This window comes from Eschrichtius robustus, chromosome 3, assembly GCF_028021215.1.
Source record: "Eschrichtius robustus isolate mEscRob2 chromosome 3, mEscRob2.pri, whole genome shotgun sequence".
NCBI lineage: Eukaryota > Metazoa > Chordata > Mammalia > Artiodactyla > Eschrichtiidae > Eschrichtius > Eschrichtius robustus.
The window spans coordinates 96,945,167-96,968,263 of record NC_090826.1 but is presented as its reverse complement, the minus strand read 5'-3'; the positions used below and the strand labels follow the sequence as shown (position 1 = coordinate 96,968,263).

Genomic DNA, 23,097 nt, shown 5'->3' with positions numbered 1-23,097 from the left:
TTGATGTACCTCTCGCCGCACATTTGTTTCAGCTCCTCTCCTGGAGCCAGGGCCTTATTTATCTTCTTGGCATGGGTTCTTAGAATACTTCCATTCAGGCAGCAGCAAAATCACTCAGCTCCACTGTTTTACGAAGTTTATCAAACAGCAAAATATCCGGTCTCTTTGTCCAATGGATCTGGTGTGAATGTGCCTACAGAGCTGCCTTTCCCCAGATGCCCTGGGGTCTGTGTGTGGTTATAGATACCCTCCCCTCTGAGGACCCCACGAAATCCAGGGCTTGCCTACTTATGCTGCAAGGGGCCCCCAGAGCAAACGCAGGGCTTCGCGGCATCTTCCCGAATAGGGAGACCCAGCCACCCGTACTCCACACGCGCACGCGCTATGCTCACATCCACCAGCAGAGCCTCAGCCGCCCACAGCGGACTCACAACCCGGCACCTCACCCCCGTGCCCCCTCCCCAGGCCTGGCAGAGCACCCCCAGCCCCAAAGGACGGAGCTGCTTCTAAAATCACCACTGTCATCTCAGTCCTGAAGTTTGGGAGCTTGGTGGAGGGAACCACCTCTCCCGCAGCTGAGGGCTCAGGCCCTCTCCACCCACTTAAAGGCACCAAGGTTTCGACTCAGAACAAGGTCTCCTCCGCTGCTCTCCGCCCACCTCAATCATCCTGCTTGCTTCCCAGGAGTCATCCCCCGGGCTGGGCTCCCTACCTCCGACATCCCCTGCAGCCTCGAAGCCAGGGCTCTTGGAAAAGCAAGAGAGTCAGTAGCCAGGCCCACTCTCACTCAGCACCTGGGATGCCCCGTGCTGTCACCAGGATGGCACTGATCACAGGGTTCCAGAGTCCAGAAAGTCCACTCGGTGCCCTGCTCCCTCTGCCCCTTAAGGAGATCCCCAACGTCCAGCGGGTAGCCGGGGGCTTTGTAGATGCACTGGCTTTACAGCTGACAACGTGTACTGAGTGAAGGACCCCTTTCAGGATGGAAATCTGGCTCAGAGGTTCAAAACGTCCCCTGAAGCCATGTCTCTGTGCCCTGTCTCTGCAGCCCCCATTCTCTGGGCTGCCAGTCATCCATACACCCCACCACCCATGTGGCAATAAGTCTGGTCACTCCTTCCCACTAACTACCTCTTCCCTTCAGCCGTCCCTCTTCATTTCCTCGGCCACACCCCAGTCAGGCCTTAGTCACCTCATGCCTGGACCACTTTCCTATATGCTGACTATGTCCCTTTCTCGTATGTCCCCTGGCTACTTTGGGCAAGTTACTTACACTCTGTGTGCCCTAGTTTTCTCATCTGGAGAAACAATGGTACCTGCCTCATAAGGAATTACCATAAGACAATGTACTTAAAAGACCTGGCTCACAGTAAGTGTTCAATAAATGTCAGGTACCATCATTACTATTATTGTTCTGCTCAAGCTACCAAAATTATATTCCCAAAGCACAGCTCTCATTCTCCTGCTAAATAACAACAACAACGATGACAACGGTAATAATACTAACACTTACTGAACACTTATTATGGGCCAGGCCCTGCTCCAAGTGCCTCTCAATACCCTCCCCACTGCCCAAAAGAAAGTAGGCTCCATATTCTGCATGTGCCACCTTCTGGTGCTGCCCAGCCTATGTGTTTTCATGTCTGCTACTCCTTCACAAAACCCCCTGCAGGAGGCAGCCGAGCTCCTTGTGCCCAGACGCACCCTGCCCACTTGACCCACGCTCAGCAGCTACCCTCCTCTCCATCGGCCCACATTTTCCTGGCCCTTCACATTTTCCTGGGCTGCTCAGAGATCTCCCAGGATTCCCTGAGAGGGGGAATGATCCTTTGCCTTGGTCCTCGGGGTGTGCAGTTGGGAGTCCAGGGTTCGGTGCTAATGTGCTCATGACCACCGAGTGGTGTCCTTCTGCACCTGGAAGTGACCTGGGAGTGCAGCAGCCCCTCCCTGCTCACGTCTGTTCCTCAGCAAGGGCAGCCTGTCTCACCCTTAGCAGTTATCTTAGAGGACTACTGTTCACGTGTCCAAATCTCATCTCCCCAGGAGAAAAAAAATCTCAGAAGAAGGACCCACTCTGGCTTTGGAGTCGGGGTGCATCCCCCTGGCCTGCAATTCTGCCCAGCACGGTCTCTGCCTCACCGAATGTTCAGATCTGCTGAATGGCTGGAGCAGGTGCGGCCCTTGTCTGTCTTCGAAGACTCAGGCAGTGTGCCTGCTGGAGATGGTGCAAGCTGACCAGGCCACCTGCCTGGGGGCCTCCCGGTTCTGTCATTTAGGAAGTATGTGACACCTTGGGCAACTTACTTCATTTCTCTGAGTTCTATATTGTCATCTGTAAAGTAGAAGTAATAATAGCTACCTCCAGAGCAGATTATATGAAATTTTAAAATGTAGAGTGCCTAGTTCAGACCGACCTCACAATGGGCTCTCAACACTATTTCCCCTCCCCATCGCTCAGCTCAAACTCTAAGGCCAGGGTTCCCTCTGCTAAGCTGACAGCAAGGCAAACAGGCAATCTGAATACGCTTCTCAGATGAAAGGTGAGTCTGCTTCCTTCCTTCACCCATGTGAACAAAGAGCCCCCGTGGAGCCCTGATATCAGCTCACTGTACTGAGGGAGCCCCCTAGGAGTTTGCCTGCTGTGACAGCTGAACACTCAGAGTACACAAACATGTATGGTCCCATTTGGGGATCTCCCCAGTCTCCCTCAGGACAGTCAGCGTGGCTCTCACTGCCCAGTGGGCTTTACCACTTGCCTGCCAGGCACCCCATCATGCCCCTTGAAGTCCCCTTCTTAACCCATCAATGCGGCCACTCCTCCTGACCCAACATCCGGCATTAGAGCCTTGCCTTCGGGGTCAGGCAACTTGGGTTGGAACCCGAGCAGCACTCAGCAATGGTGGGATACACAGTGGCACCCAAGGAGCCGCAGTGTGGGATCCTCTCCTACGCAAAATCGGGACTGATTTGTGTGGCCAGTAGAATATGGCAGCAGTAATGGTGTGTGAGTTCCGAGGTTGGGCCATAAACGGCATCTCAGCTTCTACCTTGGTCTCTTGGCTCATTCTCTGTGGGGCAAGCCAGATGCCAGGGTATGAGGACACGCAAGCAGCCACGTGGAAAGGCCCACATGGGGCGGAATCGAGGCCTCCCGTCAACAGTCAACACCAACCTGCCAACAATGTGAGCGGGCCACCTTGGAAGCAAATCCTCCGTAGCCTGGCCAATGTCTGACATGGGGTCATGAGGCACCCCGAGACAGACCACTCAGCCAAGATGCTCCTGAATCCCTGACCCACAGTCACTGACTATTGCTGTTTTAAGCCACTAAGTTTTGGAGTGATTTGTTATGCAGCATTAGATAACTAATACACAGACCAATCTCAGCTTCTTCATTCTGTAAAATGGGAATATTAATACCGACTTTATAACACAGTTAAAGAGGATAGGAGATGGTGTGTGCCTGGCACGCTGTAGTTGCTCTGTGAGTGGTGGATACTATTATTATTACCCATCCTGCTCCCTCTCCTTCCCAGGAGACTCCAGAAGAGGCTGGGCAGAGGCCCTTCCACCCCCTTCACTTGCTTTTCTCCCAGTCCCTTGTAAGATTCAGGCCCGGCCTTCATATTCTCTCTTCCTCCAACGCAGGAGCAGACCCTGGGCTGGAGTGGATGTATGTGTGACATGGTGGTGAGCTCCATCCAGAACCCTGGGGTGGGTTCTGCTCACATTTCTAAGGGTGTTCAGTGGTTTGTGTTTGCATTTCCTTTGAAGGGCCCCAAATGTGATAATTACATACTTGTTAGCCCTGTAAAATAACAAATCTGGAATCTACACTCTGGAACCAATGGATTTCCTGCTGAAATGAGTTCAAGGGGTGCCCTGACCAGCATTCCCGGTAAGAGCCCTGCCCCACGAGGTCTTGCAAACCACCTGTCTGCCCACATCCCTCAGCTCCTCTGCCCCTCCGCTCAGCTCTCCACCTCACGGCTCTGGGAGCAGGTGTGCTTTTTTGTTGCTGTTGTTTTCATGTTTTCTTAATATCCGCCCTCTGGGTGTGGCTCCTGCATTCCCGCTTAGCATAGGGAGGCCTTTAGGGCCTGGGGCTTCCTCCTCTACGTCTCCCACTAGCCAATCCAGTGCTTGCAGCTGGGCTTGGCAGATGCTAGGGACTGACACCTGAGGTGCCAGCCTGCCCTCCCCCCAGGCCTTCCCTTGATTCCTGTGGACTCCTCTGCCTTTGTCTGTCTTCCTCCCACCCCACCCTTCCCAAACTCTCTGCCTGCCCAGGCCCCAGCAATATTCAACAAATCCAAGTTCCCCAAACTTGGCTTCCTCTTTCTCACCTCTGGGCTGTTCTCTCTGGAATACACCTTCCCCTGGTTGACCCTCACTCAACTTTCAGGTTTCAACCTGGAAGTGTTCCATGGCCAGCTGCCCCCAGCCCAAGGCTGGGACAGTGCCCGTCTCATGGCCCCCATAGCCCCCTGTGCTCTCCTGCCTCAGCACAACATACCCTGCTATATTACGTGTCTGTCGCTCGGTGTCTCTCCTGCTGGTGTGGAAAAGCCCTGAGAAAAAGTGGTCTGTGTCTCTGAGTCTATCCCCACCGCACAGCCCCACTGTCTGGCACGTGGCAGGCATTCAACAAATGCTTGATGACTAAACGAATACATAAAATCAATTGATCAAAGTGTGAAAATTGCCAAGAAGTCTAAACCTGCCCCCCTCTGTTTCACACCAAGAAAGAGTCCATCAAAAACACCCTCACAAAATGACTTCCCCTGGTCCGTGCCGGCACTTGCCTCAGAACCCATTCACCTTCACTCAAAGACAGTAAGGCACACATCAGGGCGAACCAGACCCTTGGGACACTGCCACATCCCAGACATAGCTCCACCTCGCTGGCCCCTGCCCCATTCCAACCCGACCCGAGGGAGGTGGGTGGAGAAAATGAGCAGACAAATACAGGTTTGGGGGGACTCAGGCTCAAGAAACATCTCTATGAATACTGTTTCATTCATTCCAGAAAAGCTGAACTATGGAATCATTCCTCTCAATTTTCCAGGGGAGAAACTGAGGTACAGACAGGTTAACTGGCTCTCCCAATGAAAGAGATCAAATCAACAGAAGAGGAAAAAATAGCTCTCTAACTTCCCAGAAATTTTACCCCAAAGCACAGACTTCAGCCTGGATTGTCCGAATGAAAGCCAAGGATTCTGGGTATCCACAGCACAAAGCTGCTGCTTTCTTCCCCCCCCCCCCCCCCCCCCGCCCCCCGCCCCACCCTTCCTTTCTTTCTTTTAAATATCATGGATGAGGAGGAAGTACCGGATCTGAAGGTTTATTTACCATTCCTTAGCCTGACCTTCCAGGAAGAATGTCACTAATGAGAAACAATCTACTTGGGCTCCCCAACCCAGAATTTTCATAGGGATCAATTTAGGATTTCAAAGTCTAAACAGGACAAGGGTAATACTGACTGTCTTGCCTTCAAAGAAAAAAAAAAAAAAAGCAACTGAGTTTTTCCTGTCTGGAAGGAAGTTTTGTATATGTCAAACAAATGTCAGATCTGAGGTTCCATCTTTCCCGTTGTTCTGACCGCTTTTGGACATCCACTGGGAGAGAAAGGAGCACATTTGCCTTCGTGTGGTGTAGGCTGAGAGAAGTCAAAAAGGAAAGGAAAGCTGAAGTTGGGACTGATGTTTCCCTAGTTCAAGAACTGACCTTACAGTTGAGCCTAGAAGCCAGGAACTCTGCTCTGGAGACCAGATTCCATTCTCATTCACATCCAAATGACGATTTTTTTTTTTCATTGTGGAGGAGACATTTCCATTCCAGCAAAGTTTACACTCCATGAAAGCAGGGGTCATGTCTGTCTTGCTCTCTGCTGTATCCCACTGCCAGCAGATGCCTGTCACATAATAGGTCCTCCTATTAAATGAATGAATGAATGAAACAATCAGTCACTGTAAAACAGTTGCCTAGAAACAGCCAATAAGTATCATTTCCTTTTTTTTTTTTTTTAATTTATTTTTTGGCTGCATTGGGTCTTTGTTGCGGTACGCGGGCTTCTCATTGCGGTGGCTTCTCTTGTTGCGGGGCATGGGCTCTAGGCATGCGGGCTTCAGTAGTTGTGGCACACAGTCTCAGTAGTTGTGGCTCGCGGGCCCTAGAGCACAGGCTCAGTAGTTGTGGCACACGGGCTTAGTTGCTCCGCGGCACGTGGGATCTTCCCGGGCCGGGGCTCGAACCCGTGTCCCCTGCATTGGCAGGCGGATTCTTAACCACTGCACCACCAGGGAAGTCCTTCATTCCCATTTTAAAAGTAGGTTTTCCTCAGCAGGTGGAAACATTTTTTTTACATGATAGGACCCAGAATTGTCTGGATCATCCTATCAGCTCATCTCACTGAGTCTTTGGACACTACATCAGTGACAAAATGCTATTGTAATTCAGCTGGTTATTAAATAGCACGAATGGTGAACTCACAAATTCTCTTAAAACTCTGCCCCACATCTGGCTGTGTTGGTGGGTCGTAAAACCTCTCAGGTGTTAGATGCTCTGTTTCATTTGGTCTCAGCTTAGCAGAAACCACCCTCCACCTACTGTCCTGGCCACCACAGCTGGGTATAGCGAGTCTCAATAAACTGTCACTTGGTGATCAGAAAGGAAGCAGCACGGCTCCATCTTGGACTGACTGTCTCCATCCACTCTGGCCTCAAATTCCCTCCCAGGAAGAAGTTCTGACCTTCCTCTGGGAGAAGGAGGGTGTGCATCGAATGATTCCAGCTTTGTCACGTTAGCTGAAGAACGACTGAGAGACAGCTGGTATCAGGTGGGAAACCATGGATGTGAGCGTAAATTTTGGTTCTGCCACTAAGTGGTTGTATCTACGCTAGACAGATGGCTCCCTTCTGTGGCCTCAGCCTCTCTCTGTAAAATGGGGATAATAACCGTGCCTCCTTCCTGGGGTTGTTGTGAGGGTTAAGTAAATCAATATAGAGAGGATACATTAGATAGTGCCTGGCACACTGTACATACTATGTGTTAGCTGTTGTTTTTATCTGTAAAATGAGGGCCCCTATACTTCATGATCTCTCAGCCCTCCTAAGAAGGGAAAACTTAATAACTCTGAGGTTGCATTTTTGTTTTTTCTATGCACCCGCCCAGACCATATATGGATAAAGGTAAGAGTTTGCACTAGTGGTTTAAAAGGAGAGAAGGAAAGGCTCCTCTCAGTGCTCTGTTTTGCATGGTCCTGGAAGAAAACCCTCCCAGAGGGGCAACCCCATCTACCTAACCCAACTTAAATGTAATCTGTGATTTCCTGCCACCTCAGTTCAATTGGCAACACCATCTCAGCATGGAAACTGGTTCTGTTCAAAGAGCGGGAGAATGGCAGGAGGAACTTCTGGGCTTGGGAAGGGGTGCAGGTCCCTAGGTCTCTCTGCTCAGCCCCAGATTCTGGCCCCTTCCATCTGGGGTCAGGAGCCTTCCACCAATTCAGTGATGTAACCCAGAAATCTGGGCTGCAGTTTCTGGATCGCTTAATGATAATAATAAGCTCTTAAATGAACACAGCTCATCACAGCCATCAAGATAAGTGCTTCTCAAATATCCCTCGTCCATGTGTGTGGCCCATTTTTATGATGAGTAGACTGAGCCTCAGAACGGTTATCACCGGAGGCAAAACACTTGGCATTTAAGCTAAGCTGCCTTGTTTAGACTGTTGATGATGTTTTTCCTGTGTCATACTTCCATCTTCCACAGTAAGCTGCTTGATTACTTTGTTAAACAGAAGAGGTGTCCTGAATTGACATTAACATGCTCCTAAAAAAGTCAACAATATCTACAGCCCTGACCCAATATCTGTTATTTTTTAAATTGAGGTATAGTTGACTTACTAACCCAATAACTATTGAAAAACCCTTATTAATGGGCAAAAGTGATCAATACAAGTTGGTTGCCCAGAGCTGGGATCCACTGGATCCTACAGAATGGATCCCCCTGGTGAGGCCAGAGAGGAAGCTTAATTCCAAGCTAAGCCTCCCTCTTGGCTGGAAATAGCAGCCCCAGGTGCTCCCATCTCACTACCCGAGTCTGCAGTCTGTGATTAGGGGCCCTAATGGCCATAATGCCTCCAATGTGGTGTTTAAACCAATAAGGCTTCAGAGAAGTTATGGTACGTTTAATAATGGCTTAATGACTACTTGTGAGATGCAAGGCTTCTGGTTCCTGTTTGGCCTTGATTTACAGCCCAACTCTGGCTGAGGACAGCCAAGAAACCCCCTCTAAGCCCCCAGCGGAAGAGGGAGGTGTTCACACCAGGGCCCTTGGATTCCTTTAAAAATTGAGAATTCAAATGAAATACAAATGATGTTTGACTCCCCACCCCTCTTGGTAGTCTCTGGAGGCATTGAAAATAAAAATCCGTGTAACCAGACCTAGGGACTCCTCAATCCACTGAAGTAAGCAGGGTCCTAGGGCCCTTGGGTATTTCTTCCCAGATCTTAGGTAGGGTGGAGGTTGTTTCACTTTTCGGAAATTCTAAGCTACTGCTTTAGTCCTCTGCTTCCTTTTGGCTAGGGAGACCCAACTCTTAGGAGACGTGGTTCCTACCTTGGCCTCCTTCCAAAGTGGCAGGCCTGGGGCAGCAGAGCCCCAAGGTCTGAGCTGCAGACAGCCTCTCTCCAGTGGTTCCCCAGGTACTTCCAGATCATTTGCCCACGAAAAGGCATTCACTCCCTGCCTGCTGTTCAAACACAAAACCCTCTAGGTATTCCTCCACCTGCTCCTAAGGTGACCTCTGCTGGACTCTGTTCAGTCCTGAGCTGCCTCTGGGAGCCCCCCTGTCTGCTCTGGCCCTGCCTCTGCTTCTGAAACCCACCAGGAATATACAGAAAGACTATGAGGATTGACTCTGTCCAACCTCCACAGTCAGATGAGGACACTAAGTGGCTAGTTCAAGCCTCCACAGCTAAGTAATGATCGTGCCCAGCTCCCAGCCCCCATTGCCAGATAAGAGCTGTTTCCACACAACACTCCCAATGACTCCTCTCCCCGAAACAAGAGCTCTCTAACGGAGGTGTTTTTGCTGGAGGCAAGTTTTTCCAACTCCCAGTAAAGAGAGTTAGATAAAGTCCCAGCCCAGCCCCTACCTGCTGCCTGGCCATTATCCCAGGCTAATGTCAGGAGACCAGGCCTAAAAGTATTTGTTGGGGGTGGAGGTGGTCTCTACCGCCGAACTGCCTCACCCCTCCAGGGTCAAGAGCCTCCGGGCCAGATATCAGGGCCAAGGGTGCTGTTCTAAACAAGGGACTCACCAAGATGGGCAGACAAAAGGGACTCTGCCCTCGAGAGGGGGTGCTTTCCTCCCCCTCTCCAACTGCTTCTGATACCGCGACTGGAGTGAATCAGGGGGCTCCCGGGCTCCGAGGGGTTAACCCGCGCGGGGCCGCACGTGACGTGGATGGTTCCAGCATTAAGTCAGAGTGCGGCCCCCTCCCCTGTCCCCCGCCCCCCGCGGCGCGCGCCGCTCCCGGGGGCTCCGCGCCCCCGCGCCCAGGTCCCTCCCCCTTGGCGGGCGCTCACAGGCCGCGCGGGCAGCGCGAGCCCCGGAGCCCCCGGCGGCCTGTGCGCCCCGAGCCGGCATGGACCCGGAGAGCTGCGCGCCTTTCGGCGTGGGGCCCGGGCCTCGCCCCTACGCGGCCGCCGGGGATGAGCCTCCGGGCCCCCAGGGAGCCCCGGCCTCCGCGCCTCACCTGCACCCCGCGCCACCCCGCGGCCCGCGGCTGACCCGCTTTCCGGCCTGCGGGCCCCTGGAGCCCTACCTCCCGGAGCCGGCCAAGCCGCCCGCCAAGTACCTGCAGGACCTCGGCCCCAGCCCGGCGCTCAACGGCGGCCACTTCTACGAGGGCCCCGCGGAAGGTAAAGCGCGGCGCGGGGCGTAGCGCGCAGCCCCTACCAGCTCTCCGTCTTCCACCCCCGGGCCCGCAGGGGCCTCCCCGCTTCCCTCTCCCGCTCGCCTATTCTTAACTTTTTACCTCTCTCGCCCTTCGCCACGGCTCCCTCTGAAGCCGGACCGGCGCTGGTCCCGGCCGGGCGAAAGCCAGCGCGGTGCGGGAGGCAGAGCCACGCGTGCCTCTGGTGGCGGGAATGGGAGGCGGGAGGTCGAGAGAGGGTGGAGTGGCGACGGCCCGGGGCCCACTCGGGCCCGAAGGCGGCCGGAACCGGGAAAGAGAGATCGTGCTTGGCCGGAGTTGGGCTGGAACTGACACCGACCCCGAAGCCCGGACCGGGCCCAGGGCCCGGGCGCTACACTTAACTCTTGGCCCCGATGCGGGGAGAGAAGCGCGGCTTTTGTGTCTGGCGCCCGCTGAGGGCCCTGAGGCGGGCCCCGACCTACATTGGCCACGCCGGGACTCAGCCGAGGGCTGCGGCCTGGCCTCCCCGGGAAAGGCGCTGCTGCCTGCGCCTTAGGCGCTCGGCGCAGTGGCCGCGGCTAGTGCCGCAATGCCGGGGCCGTTCTCAATACGGAATAACTGTGTTCTTATTTCCCAGACTAACCTGGCCTCCCCGTCGTTATGCACGGCGATGGCCGCCCTTCTCGCAGTCTTGGCTTCCTCGCACTGGATCGTCACCGCGGGGCCGTCGGGAGCGGGCCTAATCCCTGGGTGCCTCCGGCTCCTGGGCCGGTGCCCTATTCGCTAAGGCCAGTTGGACCGCGCCGTCTCCCAAGAACGCGCCTGAACTCCGGGGCCTGGCGGGCGGGTTCGCAACCCCGCCGCCGCCCGCTGCACCGGCTGACCTGTGGAAATGTCGGTGCCCGCGCCCGCCTCATCTTTGCTGCCACATCCCGCAGCTTAGGCCCAGAGCTGGATCCTCCGAGATCGGCTGCAACCCGCCTCCGCCCCGCTGGCGCCTCGCGGGCCTCCTCGGAGAGGCCAGGCAGCTCGGGCCTTCGCCCAGTCGGGGCGGTGGGAATGTGTAGGGGAGGGCTGGGAGGTGTGTGGGGGTCAGCGGAGGAAATGAGCGAGTCCGCGGAGCTTCGTGTCTGTGCCCTTTGAAAGAGGCTCTCCTGATAAAAACCACAGTTGGGACTTAATGAGAAGCAGTTGGCCTGGCTCCTCTGATCCCAGCCAGACGGCGGCGGCCGCGCAGCGCCGTGAGCACCGCCGGGGACAGGTACCCGGCCTGGCTTGGCGCGCCGCGTCCGGCAGGACCCACCCTGCAGGTCCGCGTCCCTGCTGGGCGCGACGGATCCCGCACGGACCGCCAGGATCGCGACCGGCCCCGGCCCCGGCGCCGAGCAAACTACGGAGAGCGCTGGAGCAGAACGAGCGGCGGGGAGGAATCTAGCGACGGCGAGGGTGTTAACAACGAAATGCGTGGAAAGAAAACCAAAAAGTGTAAACAACCACCAAAAAGAGGGAAAAGGAAATTGGACAAAACAACAGAGGAGAGAGGAAAGAAGGAGAGCTAAAAGGCGGTCGGCGAACTGGGCAGAACGGAAAGGAATAAATGAACGAATGAAAAAAAGAAAGCAAGGGGACGATCGAACGAAGCGGGTAAATGGAGAAGGAGGGAACGGAGGAAGAGAGAAGCAGCAGACAGACAATACGAAAGAAAGGACATCCTAAAAGAGTAGAAAATAGCAAAATGGGAACAAGTGGGAGAAGGAAATTAACGATTCCAATTGAGCAGAGGACAGACCAAACGAAAAGGAGGCGCGGCGGGTGCGAGCCGAGACTGGGTAGAGACCCCGGCCGCCACTGGCCTCCCCAGTGCCCTGGCCTGAACTCGGCAGGCGGGCGGGTGGTCTGCGTCCGTGTGGCAGAGCTGGGCTGCTAGGGAGGGACAGCCCCGGGGACTGGGGCCGCGCGGTCTGCTTGGTGGGAAATGTTGGTCAAAGGGGGAACCCGCTTAATTTCTTGGCTTTTAAAATAACGAGCTCCGAGCGTTTCCAGTTCAGACCAGTGGGCGCGCAGCTGCGCCCATCTGCTGCGCGATCCTTGCGAGGCCGGGCAATTGCGCGCTCGAGAGCCTGGCACGGCGCTCCTCTCCAGCCCTTGGCCGCCCTGTGCGGAGAGCGCCCAGCCCCGGTCTGCCCCGCGGTCGCGTCCTGGCGGCGCCAGCCATCTTCGCGCCCTCAGCGCGTGGCTGCTCAGAGGGACGGAGAAGTGCCTGGCTCTTCCTGCTCTGCCGGGGTCTGTCCCCTAGCTTGGCTTCTTGATCTTGGAACGCGCCCGCCGCCGCTGAGGCCCTGAGCCAGATAACCAGGCTGACCGTGGTCTCCGGGCCGGCCGCGGACTTCGAGAAGAGTCCTCAGCCGTTGGCCCCGGCTGAGGCCTCTAGGGCAAGACTGGGAACCTCGAGGGAGAGCACCAAGGCCCCACTGGGGGTTTACAAACGGCGTGTAGGTCCACACCAGCTTCGGATATTCAGCCGGAGCAGCGGAAGCCCAGGCTTCAGAGAGCTCTGCGGGTCGCTTGGGAAAGGGCGCGCGCGCGGAGCAAGGCTGCCGCGAAAGCTGAGAGCCGGATGGCTGGTCCTGCGGCGTCGATGGACGCCATCCATGGGGCCAGCGGGGCTCCCGGTAAGCAGCCCGAGCCGTGCGGCTCCCGACCTGCCAAGGCTTCGAGGCAGCCGCTAGGGGCTCTGGCAGCCCCCCGCGTGGGGGAGTGCACGGGGTGTGAGAGCCGAGTCAGGGACAGAGCTCTGCTGGTGCTCCTCCTGACTCTTGTCTTTCAGGCCCAACAGTCTGCTGCTGCGGTTCTGCGGTTGTGCAGGCCACGGACACCCCAGTGCTGAGCTCCGAGGCTTCCTATCTCCAACAGGAGCACTACCCTCTTAATCACCCAGTGTCCCCACCAGGCGCAAGTGACTCCTGTACAGAGCCTGTGCACATCTTAAACACGCTCTGGGCTTACAGTGCATCTTTCCCCTGATAAGCTTAGATTCCAACTGCTGGCTTCTATTCCTGCTCTGCCTTTCTTTGATCGCTGCCCTTCGTTTAGCCCACCTCCATCTCTTTTCTCCTCTGGGCCTTGCTCCTCAGGACGCTGCTTGGTGTTCTATGAGGCATGCCCCTGTCTCCAAAGTGGGGGATTGCTGCCCTTACACTGGAGACCTCCAGGTGGATGGAGGTTCCAGGACAATGGCAATGAAAAGGGAAGAAGTTCTGTGGTCCTCTGAGAGGGCTGCAGAATGGGCAGTCCTGGGAGGCCGACTCCCAGGAGGCCAGCAGGGGCCGGCAGGCTTGGCTCTTTTTTTGGATAGCTATTCTGAGACGGCCTGCTGCATTTTCATCCTTTACCCTGGTAGCTGGGTGGCTTAAGGTCAAGAAGGCAAGTCCCAGAGCTCCAGGTCTGATCACTTCCAATCTGGGCAGATCCTACTGAGACAGTCACTGAGGGCCCAAGAGGCAGATGAGCAAGCCCCAGAGCTTTGGGGAGCCCTCTGCAGTGACATCAGTGCTCCTCTGACCCCGTCCCTGAGCCACCCTCGCCCTTTTCTGCCTGGAGTCCAGTTGTCCCTCCCGCTGAATCCAAGATACCGAGACCCCTCCCTCTCAGGCCTGCTGTGTGTACAGTGCCCCCTCCCAGTCTCCCTGGTCTTCCTGACCATTTAAAATTATTTGGTTCAACTTCCATTGAGTCCTCCTTCCTCAGGTCCTACCAGGTGGAACTACCCCAGAACCAAAATGTGTTGCCCAGGAATAGAAGTCAGGGACTGAAGCATTTTCCCCACCTATGCGCCACCTGAATTATGAAAGAAGCCTGGTGTCTGGGCTGTCACTATGCACCGGCCTGAGGGCAGGCCCTCCCTGACTCTCCCCAGCCTCCAGGACACACTCGTGAAGCGTAGCTTATTTCACAGCCTGGGTGGTCCTGGGAGGTCACCCACCACCTTCCAGCTTGGGGGGACCTCGCCCAACTTGTCCTCCACAGGCAGACAGGAACCCATCAGACCCAGAACCCCAGAGCCCATCTCTCCAGTTCTATCCCCGCCCCCCACCCCCCACCCCCCCAAGCTGTGATCCCAACACTAAGTCCTGGGAAAGAAACTGCCTCTTGGTGCCAGCTCGCTGGGCCTCCTGGGGGCCAGGCCCCCACTGGGGATGGGCCTGGGGCCAGGGAAGAGGCTGTGTGAATCAGTGGGGCATCTTGGTGGCGCTGCTTCTGCCATCCCAGAGGACTGTTAAGAAGAGATTTCATGGCGACGCTGCTGGGGGTCCTTGCCAGAGGGAGAGGGCGGGGTGATCAGGGTGACCTATTTTTCACCATGCCCCAGTCGTGGTAGAGCTCCATCAAGTTTCCTGAGTGAGGGCTAGCACGTCAGAGTGGGGCTGCTTGTTAATCGTGGGCAATGGGGGAGCCGTCAGAAACTCCTGGGGAGGGGAGGGGCAGACGATGACACGAATGATGGGCTATGGAACTGTGCCCTGTTTCCACACTGTCCCCTACCTCTCCTTCTCCGAGCATAGCCTGTCTCCTATCTCCTGCTCTCTAATGCTGGAGCTTAAGTCCTTGCCCAAACATCAGTATTTTCAGAGGAATCTGACAATCCTTCTTGAAGCTTCTTTGCCCCATCTTGCCTTTCACACCCCAGGGCAGGGGGATTTGACATTGTCCTGAGACTTGGGGTTCAGAGAATAAGGCCCAGCCAGATCAGCCAAAGGTGGTCTGAGTATCCCTGTCCCTATCCAGTCCTGGAGCAGAGGCGTGGGCATGGGAGCCAAGGCCTGCAGAGTCAGGGGCAAGGAGGCCACCCCCTCTTCCCGCCCCTGTGCTAGGCCCTGCCATGGCATCAATCCTGGCACCTCCACGCCCTGTGGGACGCGCCACCACAGAATACTTCCCCGAAATGAACCCCCCTCCGTCCCCAGCAGATCCACCCAGACCACAGAGCACATGGTTCCCCAGGGCCCCCTCCCCAGCTGGAGGCTCAGCAGGCAGGCCTCCGAATGCCAGGCTCCCTTGAAGGGTGGCTGCCAGGAGGACGGGAGGAAAAAGGAAGGGGGAGGCGGGGACTGAAGCGTCAACGTTCTTCCCCCTCCCTCTATTCCACCCACAAAACCCCCCGGTTCGGTTTCCATCCTCCTTTTTGTGTTTTCCATTGCAGCTGAGGAGAAGGCCTCCAAAGCTGCCAGCTTCCCCCAGCTGCCCTTGGACTGCCGAGGGGGCCCCCGAGACGGGCCCTCTAACTTGCCAGGCTCCCCAGGCCCCTGCCTGGCCAGCCTGCGTGTCCCTCTGTCCCCGGGACTCCCTGACTCCATGGAGTTGGCCAAGAACAAGAGCAAGAAGCGCCGTAACCGCACGACCTTCAGCACGTTCCAGCTGGAGGAGCTGGAGAAAGTCTTCCAGAAAACCCACTACCCTGATGTGTATGCCCGGGAGCAGCTGGCTCTGCGCACGGACCTCACCGAGGCCCGGGTACAGGTGAGGGCACTCCGGCCACAGGGCTCTCTGGCTGCCTCAACCATCCAGACCATAAGCCGGGCCACGGAGGGGCTGGGAGAGGTGGACGCTGGCACCACACAGAGTCGGCCTGCCCCCGTCGGCCCTCCTGGGCTCCCCTCCACACCCTGCTCTGCTGCAGCCACAGGCTTGCGGCCCAAGTTGAGGCTCCTGCATGGGATGGGGGTGACAGGCTCCTGGAGTCAAAAGACCTGTATGGGAGTCCTAACTCTGCCACTTCTAGCTGACCAGGTGACTTGGGGCATGTCACTGAATCTCTGTCTTGGTTTCCCAATTTAAGAAAAGGGAATGATAGTACTACCTGCATAAGGAGAATCTTTGAGGATCACAGATGTGTGCATTTTGGAAGACGTGAAATGCTAAAACACGAATCAGGGCTTCTCCCAAGGTAGCTGCCCAGAGTGGGGAGGGTCCCTGCCGGGGGTCTCAGGATCGGTGATGCTTAAAGCCATCCTGAACCAGTGACCTCAGTCCTGCCAACTCCCAGACTGTGGCTGGGAGAGCCTGTCCGGGAGCCCCTGCCCACAACAAACTCTTCCCCAACAGAAATCAGGCCCCGGGGCGGGATGGGGCTGTTGCCAGCTTCACTAGGGTGGAGCCCAGCCTGTGTAGATGGGGTGGGAGGATGGAGGAATGCTGGGAAAGGAAGAAGGGAAGGGAATCCATGTCCAAGGCATGCTGGAAGTGAGCAAGAACGTGAAGGTGGCAGACAGGAGGTGGGGATGGAAAAGGAGGCTTCAATAAGAGTCTGGCCCAAGAGGAAGATGGTCACTGCTGCCTTGCTCTGAACCTGCTTGATATGCAGCAGGCTCCCTGATGCCAAATAAGAGGCCCCGGGAGAAGGGTTGGGTTTGGGCCTCTTGGGAAAGGTGAGGAGGTGACCTCTAAGCGGAGGACAGTCCCTCTCCCGGCAGAGGAGACTCAGTAGGGGCAGAGCTCACGCTTATCACAGTCTGGGTGGGGCCCCTCCAGAGGCTCCGAGGGCACTGGGGCAGGGGCCAGCTCTGGCAGAATATGGGAACCAGCAGTCAGTCTATAAAGAGGCCAGCTGCGGCCTAGCAGAGAAGGCCCTACAGCTGGATTCAACATAGGATGAGAGGGAGTTGGGCTGTTTCCCCTTCTCTGCTGGGTCTTCCTGCTTCCATGTTCCTACCAGGTGGAACCCAAAACAGACTTCCAGAACTGTTCCCCAGGGCTCCTCAGGGCCTGGGGCCATCAGGGTAAGAGGCCCAGCATTCAAGGTAACCCCAGACCACATAAGCCATAGAAGTCCAAATGTCACCTATCCAGACACCCCAGCAGGCCTTAGTGGGGGTGGGGGGACTCTGAATAGCTGCCCCGGTGCAACTGCTTTGGGGAAGCGGAGCACACTTACCCCACTGCTCTTCTAGGCCTTTTCAACCCTAAAAGTGTGGAGGCGTGGCCACAAGGCCCCCCAGACCTAGTCTAGAAGCTTCCGTGATGACTGAAGCCCAAGAGTAGGGATGCTTGGCAGACGCATGACACCACCCATAGACCTCACCCCGTTGGGAGGAATAAGGGGACCACTCGGGACAGTGCAGGGGGCAGGTTCAGAGCGAGGAGGGGAGAGCGGGTGGTGACAGGGAAGAATTCCCAGAAAAGTGATCAGCAACTCCAGGCTCTTTCATCTCCTGCAGGGAAGGGAGAGTAGGGAAAGGAGAGCCGGTTGCGGGTCCTTCCTCAGCCTTGCCCCAGGCCTGCTCTGGGATCCTGCTTGCATGAGAGGCGGTGTGGGGAGTGAGGGACTCAGGTAGGGTTACTTTTACACGCTCGCAGCTTCTTTTGTTGTGGCTCCCAGCTAAATCCCTGGAAAGCAGGAGGATTTTTTGGGTTTGGTTTGGTTTTGATATTGCCAATGTCCAGCCTAGAGCCTGACACATAAAAGTTTATTATATGATAGAAATACACAATACGTGCACCAATACACATAGGGCACATACCAGATGACAAATCCACCCCAGATATGTGCACAGCACACGGGTATGCCATCCCACCCTCCAAGAGCTCACAAATGAATGGGAAAGGCAGATTCCAAAACAGATAATGGTAGTGGGATGTGGTAAGTATAATGAGAGCAATGCTGGGGTATTTAGGAAGTCCAGTGGAGGGTGCCCAGCTCAGATGTATGGGGGGGATGGGTAGCGCAGGCAGGGAAAACGTGGGCAAAGGCAGGAGGAGCAAGATAGCAGAGTGTTTTAAAGGCGAGCTGGGGTGAGAGGCAGCTAAGAAGAATTGAGAAGAATTGAGTGTTGTTGCCTGACAGGAGATGAGGCTGTGGGGAGGGGCAGGGGTCAGTGCCAAGGGGCCTTGTGAAGGAGCTGGGCTCTAGGCCGAGGTCTCCCGGGAACCACTGAGAGTTTAAGCAGAAGCAGGACAGGACCCGAACAGAAATATCTTTAAGATTTCTCAGATGCGGTAAGGTGGGAACACTGGGAAAGAGATGAGGCAGGGGGGCTAGAAACCCAACATATGTGTACTGGTCCAGGGCCTCTGAGGCCACGGACCCCAATGATACCCTTACCAGACACAGCCAGGCTGGAGAACCAGAGAGTGACTCAGCCCCGGGAGTGGGGGAGGGCCCATGGGGCCAATAAACCCGCTCTGGGCTTGGGCCTCTCTTAGGCCCCATCCCAGCTCCCTCCCTGGCCCTGAGGACGATGTGAATTTATAAGTTCCTGCAACTCAAGATCCTCCAGCCTGGAGCCAGCTCCCCACCACCCCACAGGAGGATGCAACCATCAACTCTCTCCCCAGTGGGCTCCACGCCTCAGGGCTGCTTTATCACCCCCTCAACCTCTCCCAACCTGCCCCCAGGTCTGGTTTCAGAACCGCAGAGCCAAGTGGCGGAAGCGTGAGCGTTATGGGAAGATCCAGGAGGGGCGGAACCCCTTCACGTCTGCCTATGACATCTCCATGCTGCCCCGAACCGACAGCCATCCCCAGGTGAGACCCCTCCCCACCCAGACTCGGGGCCTGGCAATTCCATGGGGAAGCCAGCAAGAGTGTGAACTGTGGCCCCAGGGAGACCTGGAGCAGCATTAGGGCTCCAAGTGATTGTGGGTAAATCCCTTCTTCCTCTGCAAAATGGGCTTTCACCGGTCTCATGATGTATGCAGAGCAGTTGGTACAAAGGAATCACTAGAGGAAATCTCGTTTTGAGATGTAATGGCAGGGGCCTTCTGAGATGCCACTGCAAGTGTTGGGGGTAGGAGGGAGCAGATTCTAGACCGGGACCAAGTGGAGTTTTCTTGTAAAGTTTCTGGAGCCGTAAGGGCAATGAGAGAGTCCCTAGGTAAGGAGGCCCCCCAGGCTCCTGATTCATGGGCTTTCTTTTTCTCTCTCTCTTTTCAGCTGCAGAACTCCCTGTGGCCCAGTCCAGGGTCTGGGAGCCCCAGGGGGCCCTGCCTTATGTCTCCAGAGGGCATCCCCTCCCCATGCATGTCTCCATACTCCCACTCTCATGGGAATGTGGCTGGCTTCATGGGGGTACCAGCCTCTCCTGGAGCCCACCCTGGCATCTACTCCATCCATGGCTTTTCCCCTGCCCTAGGGGGCCCCAGCTTTGAGCCCTCCCCGGATGGCGACTATAAGTCTCCAAGCCTCATCTCACTCAGGGTGAAGTCCAAGGAGCCACCCAGCCTGCTGAACTGGACCACATGATCTGTCACGTGGACATGCAGACTGAGCTGCCCAACCCCGTTTCTGTTTCCAGCTGCTCCCACCCCACCCCGGCCTGGATGCCAGAGAGGACACACCTCTGCCTCCAAGGCCCAGATGGTTCCTGGAGGCCCCGGCAGAGCAGCTGGGACCCTCAGGCTTCCGCAGGGAACAAGCTACAGAATCTTTTCTGTTAGAATAAGGTGAGGTTGCCCAGGAGAAAAGGGGCTTCAAAGCAGGTAGGACTCTTCCTACCACACACTGGGTCCCCTCCCCCAAACCCTGGGCCAGAGGGAAAAAGATACTGCCCTGCTTCCTTCAGACTTTGTCTGAGTTTAACTGTCATCCCTCCAGCTGAAACAACTTAACTGGCACTTCATTCAGGGAATGCAGGAAAATGGGAGGACGAAACAGGTTGAACTGGGCGGCGCTCCCTGCCTCTTAGGGGAAACCAGTCTTGTATGACAACCTAGGGCCGGCCTCACTTCCCCCTCCCACCACAAGGGGGCGTGCACCCAGCGTCTGGCACTGACAAGGGCCTGTAAACTGGAGGTCAGTGTAAAAGGTACCCCTTCTCCCCTGCTCAGCCATCTCTACTCTTGACCTGCAACATGTGCCCCCTCCTGCAACATGCTATGGAGTCCTCTTCCCCCTCCAAGGGGCAGAAATTCCACCAGAAACCACCAAATATTTGGATTCTCTTCCATGAGATCAGGCCAGAGCAATGCCATGGAAACCTTAGGCTCCCTTGGTTTACTCACTGGCTGTTGGTAAGAATAAAACAGATTTCCACAGACTCAGCCCCTGAGATTCCAAACCCCACTTTTGTAAAGGTACTTTTGTAAAAAATGTGCTGCCCAGCATAATAATAAAAGTGGCAGTATTTTTTATACCAGGTGATTGTGTATCCTCAGGGTTTGGCACTTGGCTGCTCTAAGGCTGGTCTGTGCCTGGGGTCCAAGCAGGGATCCTAGAGGCTAGGGGAAGATGGGCCTGCGGCCAGCCCTCAATGTGTGCCATGCCTGGCTCTGTCACCTGCTCGGGGTCCCTGTGGCTTCGGCTGGTACAAGGAGGAAGGGAAAAGCCCAGCTCTAGGGTTGCTGGGCTCATCTGGAAGGGAAAATTCGGCATGGGAAGGGGAGTGAGAGAGCTGAAATAAGCTCGTGGCTGAACTGACACTGGAGGGGAGATGGAACGGAAGTCCAGGAAGCCCACCGAGTGTTCTGAGCTCCCCTAGGCTGGGACCCCAGAGTAGTGGGGGTGTGGCCATTCCCTGCTCCCAGACGCCCAGGAGCATGTCTGAGCTGTAGGGCAGAGACGAAAGCCAGGACCCTTTCTTGTGGTTTCAGAGTATTACCCTTTCTATCCTTCATCCCCGCTTTCTGCCTTATCTTCCTGGAAGGCAGGAAAGAAGCAGGCCTGGCCCTCCCACCCTCCCAGTAAACACAACCACATTGCTCAGAGCAGCTCAGCCTCAGCTAGCAGCCCAGCTCCCCGACCCCGGGCCTCCTCCTCCAGGCCCGGAGAAACCCAAGCACACAAAGATTCCGGTGGCCAGGGCCGTGCTTCTTCCCAAGGAGAGTGCAAATCCATCAGATCGGATTTACCAGCCAAGACAGTCACTGTGACAAGGCCCAAGCATCACCCAGAGGAAACCAGTGTCCTCCTTCTCTTCCCTTCCCTTCATTTGAGGGCCTGGCTTCTGAGGTCCAGGCGTGAGCCCCATGTGCACCAGGAAGGGAAGAGTCTGGGCAGTACGGAGAGGCAGCCCCAGCTACTGCCGATGAACAGAACCACCTTCGCCCAGCTGGTCAATAATGAACTGGGGTACAAACCCACACTTCTAATTCCAGGGCTAAGAGAACTGCACTAGAAGTTTCTTCACCCAAGGAGTGGCCAGCAAAATTTTGGACTTTTTGTCTCACAAAAGTTAAGAGAGATGCAGAGAGAAAGATTAGTTTGTTCTACAAATATTGAGTGCCCACTTGTGCTGGGTATTGTGCTGGGTGCCAGAGATAGAGTGATGGTCAAGAAAGACCATGATTCCCTCTCTCACAGCTTAGAAAGAGGGAAGAGGAAAGAATCTGTGAAAGCAAAGGAAGCAGAAGTGGGGAAGAGACAGACAAGAGAAGAAAATAAAGTTGAGTCAGAGATCAGTGCAGCAACGGCAGGAGAGGCAGGCAGAGGCCAGAGCGGGCCCTGTGCGGGAGGGAGGCCCTGGTGGGGGAGGGCACAGGGAGGCCAGAGACCAGCTACTGGCTCCCATCCAGGGGCATCTGCCCACAGCTCATATTTTTCTGTCTAGTGACAGCTAAATGAAGAGAAAGCTAACTTTACAACCGCCCACTTCACACATAATGAATATGAATGGGCATCCCGGAGCCTGTTCCCTAGGATTATCTGTGAGTTGACGGGTTCTCCCACTGACTGGGCCATCCCAGCCAGCCTGTCCCCTGGCTGGGACTCAGGCAGCCCTTCCACCTGCTTCCCATTAGCCGTCCTTCCATCTTCCCCTCCTCCTCCACACCCTAGGCGTCTCACCCCTAAGACAGCCCCCAGGTCTCCAGACGCCCCTGCCCCCATGGCCTCACTCCAGAGGCAACCTCAGCCCTCAGCCTAGGCCCGATGTTTTCCCAAGGCCAGGCTGGGGCTCTGGTCGGCCCCTCTGAAAAAGAAAAGGGAAGTGGCCCCACTTGAAATCTCAACCTAAGAGAGGTGCTAGGCTCGGTCTCCCTTTGCTAAGGCTCCTCTCTGCTCCTGTGAGGCCCACCCAGAGAAGCCCTAAATCTTGGTCCTGGCAGGGGCCCGGACACCAGGCCCGGAGAGGAGGGCCCTAGCCAGATGGTCCTTCAGTCCCAGCTTCTAGCCTCAGTCCAGCATCAGGAAATGCTTCTCATTAGAGGCATTCAGTCTTCGGCCCCGGCCTCCCCCAGTCCTTTACACATCAACCTGAATTACAACCCCAAAGTGCAGACCCTCTGTAGCTCCAGACGGGAACAGAGCCCAGTATCCCCAGGAACTGAGCATTTCCTGTATCCGGCAGAGGGAGAACGTACCTCACCCCTGCTCCAGCCTTGGCCACGGGCTCATCCCAGCCATGAGCACAAAGCGTCCGCTCTTGGAGCCCTTGTTCCTGATGCTGGAGCCCCCTTGCCTTCCCCTCAACAACTGCAGCCTCCCCTCGCCCTGTCCCTTCTCCAGGAGGTGGGCACCAGCTGGGAGCAACGGTCCTGTGGAGCCCTGAAGATGTCTGTCTCAGTACCTAGCACATTACTGCTCTTACTTGCTTTTATGGCCAGCTCTCCATCAGCTGTGAGCTTGTCAAGGAAAGTAAGAGTGTGGTGTCCTATTCACCTGGACACTCAGGGCACCCAGAACGGGGACCGGCCCAGAACAGGCCCCCAAGGTATGACGGCAGGGCTGATGCTCCAAAGATACTCCTGTACAAAGACCAGGCTTCAAACAGCCAATCTGCCCAGAGCACCCTCTGTGGCCATGGTAAGGCACTTCCCCTCCTGGGCCAGCCCCTGGGCCCACAGAGGCAGGATCCACCTGCCCGAGCTTTACAGCCCTTGCAGCTTTGATATTCTGTGTTCTTTTTGCACAGATTTATATAGAGATATTTACAGACATTTGCAAACCAAGAGGGAAAATGGCACCTCTAGTTAAGGTGACGCTTCAGAGAAGCTTCAGAGGAGAGATTTGGGGAAATCAAAAAATGGGAAGGAGGTCAAAGCCTCAGCCAGACGGCTTCAGTAAGCCAGGCTACGTGGTCAAACAAGAATGTGAAAATCCAACTTACTCAAACTGCCACCTCAAGATGCGTACTTCCTATTGACCCTAGTAAGAAACAGCAGAGAATCCACTGTGCACACATAAATTGTGTCAAAGTCCCTTGTCCTGTGCAAGTTACTTTGTGGCAAAGGCCAATCACAGG

The 23,097-nt window shown here is 55.8% G+C and overlaps 1 protein-coding gene across 2 annotated transcripts; it reads left to right on the top strand.

Annotated features, from left to right (window-relative positions):
• The first annotated feature begins 9,633 nt into the window (after nt 1-9,633).
• ALX3 (ALX homeobox 3) lies at nt 9,634-20,030 on the top strand. Of its 2 annotated transcripts, none has more exons than XM_068538116.1 (4): nt 9,634-9,930; nt 15,127-15,443; nt 18,318-18,446; nt 19,118-20,030. In XM_068538116.1, the coding sequence occupies exons 1-4, from the start codon at nt 9,654-9,656 to the stop codon at nt 19,355-19,357; spliced, it is 963 nt and encodes a 320-aa protein (XP_068394217.1). In that variant the 5' UTR covers nt 9,634-9,653; the 3' UTR covers nt 19,358-20,030. The 2 variants fall into 2 exon arrangements, with proteins under 2 accessions (XP_068394217.1, XP_068394216.1); XM_068538115.1 differs by having other exon boundaries at nt 18,855-19,255.
• The last annotated feature ends 3,067 nt before the right edge of the window (nt 20,031-23,097 follow it).